The sequence below is a fragment of the Ceratotherium simum genome, chromosome 28 (genome assembly GCF_057802395.1).
Source record: "Ceratotherium simum simum isolate JZ-2026a chromosome 28, ASM5780239v1, whole genome shotgun sequence".
Lineage (NCBI taxonomy): Eukaryota > Metazoa > Chordata > Mammalia > Perissodactyla > Rhinocerotidae > Ceratotherium > Ceratotherium simum.
This window is the reverse complement of record NC_141927.1, coordinates 39,140,946-39,145,678: the sequence shown is the minus strand read 5'-3', so window position 1 is coordinate 39,145,678 and position 4,733 is coordinate 39,140,946. Positions and strand designations below refer to the sequence as shown.

The 4,733-nt window shown below is 40.2% G+C and overlaps 1 protein-coding gene across 1 annotated transcript; it reads left to right on the top strand.

Annotated features, from left to right (window-relative positions):
* DKK4 (dickkopf Wnt signaling pathway inhibitor 4) lies at window positions 1–3,331 on the top strand. The gene is made up of 4 exons (XM_087418667.1): window positions 1–160; window positions 1,220–1,370; window positions 1,845–1,988; window positions 2,836–3,331. Exons 1-4 carry the CDS (start codon window positions 50–52, stop codon window positions 3,084–3,086), a joined length of 657 nt encoding a protein of 218 aa, XP_087274793.1. The 5' UTR covers window positions 1–49; the 3' UTR covers window positions 3,087–3,331.
* The last annotated feature ends 1,402 nt before the right edge of the window (window positions 3,332–4,733 follow it).

Genomic DNA, 4,733 nt, shown 5'->3' with positions numbered 1-4,733 from the left:
TTCGGAGGACGTGGAGTGCTGGGAGGGTCGAGGAGACCTGGGACTGAGGATGGTGGTGGTGTTCTTGCTGGGGCTCAGCTGGTTCTGCGCTCCCCTGGGGGCTCTGGTTCTGGACTTCAACGACATCAAGAGCCCTGCCAACGTACCAGGGGCTCAGAAGGTAAAGTGCAGCTAGAGAGGAGGGGACGCTGTGTGCTCGTGGGTCGGGGGTGCTGGGTTGGGGTTTAAGGGAGTCACTCAGATTAATGTCTGAAATATCTTAACTAGAAGGCAACTTGGATTGGTTTAGGAATTGGGAAGGCACCCTGGTAGAATCGAATGGCCATAGCATTAACATTTTAAGTAAGCAAATTGGCTTTTCAAAGCATTCAGCTACACATTTGCCTGTAAATCAGGGAGTAAACTAACATTTAGAAAGCTCTACCATGTGCCAGGCTTTTTATACATAATAGCTCATTTAATCTTCCTCACAACCTCCTTGTTATAGATGATGAAAATGAGACTCGAGACATTGAGGAATTTAACCAAGGCCACACTGCCAGGAAATATGGGAGTTAGATTTTAAACACTCAGGGCCAAGGTGCATTGCCTTGTCACCGGCTCACTTCACAGAACCGTTTTAGGGATCCTTTTCATATATATATACGCAAAAGCGTCAACTATAGATGAGAAAAATTGGTCTTTGGTATCTATTTCTCTGCAAACAAGGCATCGCCCAAAATCAAAGTACAGCTCACCCAGAGAGGCTTGCCGGGGTGCTGCTGGGCAAATGGGTGCAGTGATGAATGGGATTCACCGGAGTGAAAAACCAAATAGGAATGCCACACACACCAGCAGTAGTGTATCGAATGAAACTGTAGCACAGCTTCTAGAGTTGATAGATACATATCAAAAATCTCATAATCACCTGTAAGACACACATGGGAAAACTTTTTCTTCCATTTTCACAAAGAGCAGAAGAATATCAAATTCTGAGTTTTAAAAGTGGGACAATTTTTCAAACATGAGCAACCTTTGCAGCACATAGGTGTCTTCGTGGGTGATTTGATCTCCCCTTTGTGAGAGAAAACCAATTATACTGAAAAATTAAGATGCCACTTAAGGTTTGTCACAGCAAAGTGCCACTGTGATTTGGCCTCCTCCACCTCCCATCTTGAGTTAGAGTCATCTCACGTCTTGCTGGGCTCCCTCGCCCTGTAACAACGGATTCTCTTCCCAGGGTTCACAGTGCTTGTCTGACAAGGACTGCAGCACCAGAAGATTCTGCCTCAAGCCCCAAGAGGAGCCGTCATTCTGCACGGCGTGTCGTGGGTTACGGAAGAGGTGCCAGCGCGATGCCATGTGCTGCCCAGGAGCGCTCTGCATGAACGGTGAGCTCTCAGAATCCCTCGAAGGACTGCTTTACTGCAATCAACAGTGGCTTTTAAATAGTGAAGAAAGCGTCTGAATCTCATAGACTAGAATACTGCAAGACAGGCACTCTCTAAGGTTTCCTGGATTGGTTCTTGAAGTAAATTTATGCAGCTCCCTTTTCTTGATGCAACAAGATAGTTTATTTCCCAGCAACAACTCTTGCCAGCAATTTGGAGATAATAATTTTAAAGGAAGGGTTCAAGTTGGAATCTTTCAAAGTCTCCCGTTCTCATTGGATTCTATTAATTACTTAACTGCCTTCTTTGCCATATGTGAGCATGTAAATATTTAGTGCATATGTCCCAGAAATGTAGAAATTTACATATAAATTGAAGGCAGAGGTACTGCCAAACTATATAACAGTATGATAATTAGCATGTCTGTGGTTCTAATCCCTGAACTTGGTAACTATACACCCGCTTGTCTCTCAGGTATTTGTACTGCAATGGAAGATGCAACCCCGGTATTGGAAAGGCAGATGGCTGACCAAGATGACATAGATACAAAAGGACCAACTGAGCATCCAATTCAGGAAAACAAACCCAAAAGGAAGCCAAATTTTAAGAAATCACAAGGTACTAAAGGAAAGAGCAGCATTCTGAGTACATTTTTTTTTAAGAAAAACATTTTCTCCCTTAGGCTAAGGATAGGCTGAAACTGACTTGATTCCTCTCCACCCCAGGAACACACAGGGGGCACGTTCTGTTTCTAATCTCTCTCTGTAAGCAGCTGTGGAGATCATGCAGGGAGGAGGGTAAGGTAGTCATCAGGCCAAGAGCACAGGGGAATAGCCATAACAATAGACTGGTTAGCAAGAAAACCTCTAATTGTTTAAGTGAATTTTTACACACACACACATCTTTTTACAGTCTGTAATTCAGCAAATGGCAGTTTCTCTTTCTAGATCCTCAGGATACAAAATAAAAGAGAGATGAATGTAGATGTATTAACTTTTCATTCTAAGACAAACTACAAACTTCACTAAGATGCTTTTTACAAAATTGTAGTCTCAAATTCCGATCTTTGACATAAAATAGCTAGAATGTTTGAAGGTGGTGAGGCGGCCATTCTTGTTTGTGTCTTCAGGTTAACTGGCCACTTTGTAAGTAATGATCTTTGTGTCAGTATAAATCCCATTTAATAAAACATTGATGAGTGATACTTATTTCATTTCTTAAGACTGGAAATCCCATCTTTCTTTAATAAATGCTTTAACTCTATAAAACAATAAATTCTATTAGGTAGGGCTGAAATTTCCATTTCATTATTGCTTTTAGCATAAGATCTAGCGCTAGGAGACCTGCATGCTCTATTTTTCCTTTGTGGTCTTCAGTCCTATATCCCACGCCTTTATCCCAATAGCAATCCCCGACGTGCCACTTTCCCCATTTCTTGCTAAAGCCCATATTAATGTTGTTACAGGACAAGAGGGAGAAAGCTGTCTTAGAACTTTTGACTGCGGACCTGGGCTTTGCTGTGCTCGTCATTTTTGGACTAAAATTTGTAAACCAGTCCTATTGGAGGGACAGGTCTGCTCTAGGAGAGGGGATAAAGACACTGCTCAAGCTCCAGAAATCTTCCAGCGCTGTGACTGTGGTCCTGGACTATTATGTCGAAATCAAGTGACCGGCAGTCAACAACACGCACGGTTAAGAGTATGCCAAAAAATCTAAAAAGCTGCAAGTATTTCAAAATAAAGATGACTCTTTATTATATTCAAGCAGAAATATCAGGCATTAATTTTAAGATTTTATTTATTTTATTTTTTTCCCCCCAAAGCCCCAGTGGATAGTTGTATGTCGTAGCTGCACATCCTTCTAGTTGCTGCATGCGGGACTCGGCCTCAGGATGAACGGAGAAGTGGTGCCTCGATGCGCACCCGGGATCCGAACCCGGGCCGCCAGCATCGCAGCGCACGCACTTAACCACCAAGCCACAGGGCCGGCCCAAATTTTAAAATCTTTCCATATAAATATCTCTTCAAATCTTGTGGCAACTGAAATAGACTGAGCTAGAGAACTGTAAGATGCTGCCTTGTGATGAACAGAAACCATCTTTAGCTTTTTGTTTATTTCTGCAGAAAAGTGATGTGATTCTATAACAAAAAAAAATTTAATTTTGATCTAGTGATTCGATTAGTTAAAATAAATCTTTAAGTAATTTCTGGTGAAGTTCTGGTAGCTGACAGTAGCTTGGGGGTGGGGGGAAGTGATAGTATCTGTAGTTAAATTAATTCTTGTATCTTACCAGTGAAAATTATCATAGTAAATACTATATTTTTCCTTAAAAATGCCATTGTTTATTTCCCTTCATCTTTTGAAAGGGAAATGCCATTTCAGTACAAAATAATTTGGTTAATAAAGAAATAAGATTCAAAAGGTAATAATATCTTACATTTGTATAGACCTTTGCAAGTTACAAAGCATTTTTTAATATTTTGTTAATAGCTTTACTTACTTTGGTAACTTTTTACATTTTGTATTTACATAATTTTTATATTTCAAAGGTAGGGCTTTCAAGGAGTGTTGTTACTTATATATTTTGACTTTTGAACTTAGACGTTATGTTGGAGGAAAACTAGGGTAAAAAGATGAAATTTTTGTTTAAGTTTAGCAGGCCATATTTTGTATATATGGGTGCTTATTAGAAGTGGTTTTGCTTAGGGAAGCTCTTTCTGATGGATTAAAACCAATTGCTACAGATTTCATTTAAGAGATAAACCACACACCTGCTCTTCTATTTAAGTTATAAGTATATATTACAAAATTGAATATGGGCAACCAAAGAAAAGAATTAAATTTATGAAGGTCCCTAGTTTCTAAAAAAATATTGAACCATCTTCCAGAGGCTAGCTCCTGGGTGCACCTTAACTGACTAATTTGTAATCAGTAAATAGGAGGAAAGGTAGTGGGTAATGTGGTTGACAGCATAAGGGCAGAAAACAAGAAAATAAAAATTCCCATTAAAGATTTGCTATCATCTCATCTCTTAATTCTATCTACTAAACCCTTAGTAAAGTGTGATCATGACCATAATATGTAAATTTAAACATATTTGCTGGGGCCGGCCCCGTGGCTTAGCGGTTAAGTGCGCATGCTCCGCTGCTGGCGGCCCAGGGTTCGGATCCCGGGCGCGCACCAACGCATTGCTTCTCTGGCCATGCTGAGGCCACGTCCCACATACAGCAACTAGAAGGATGTGCAGCTATGACATACAACTATCTACTGGGGCTTTGGGGGAAAAAATAAATAAATAAAATTAAAAAAATAAAAAATAAAAATAAACATATTTGCTAATAAAATAAGAACAAGATCATCTGA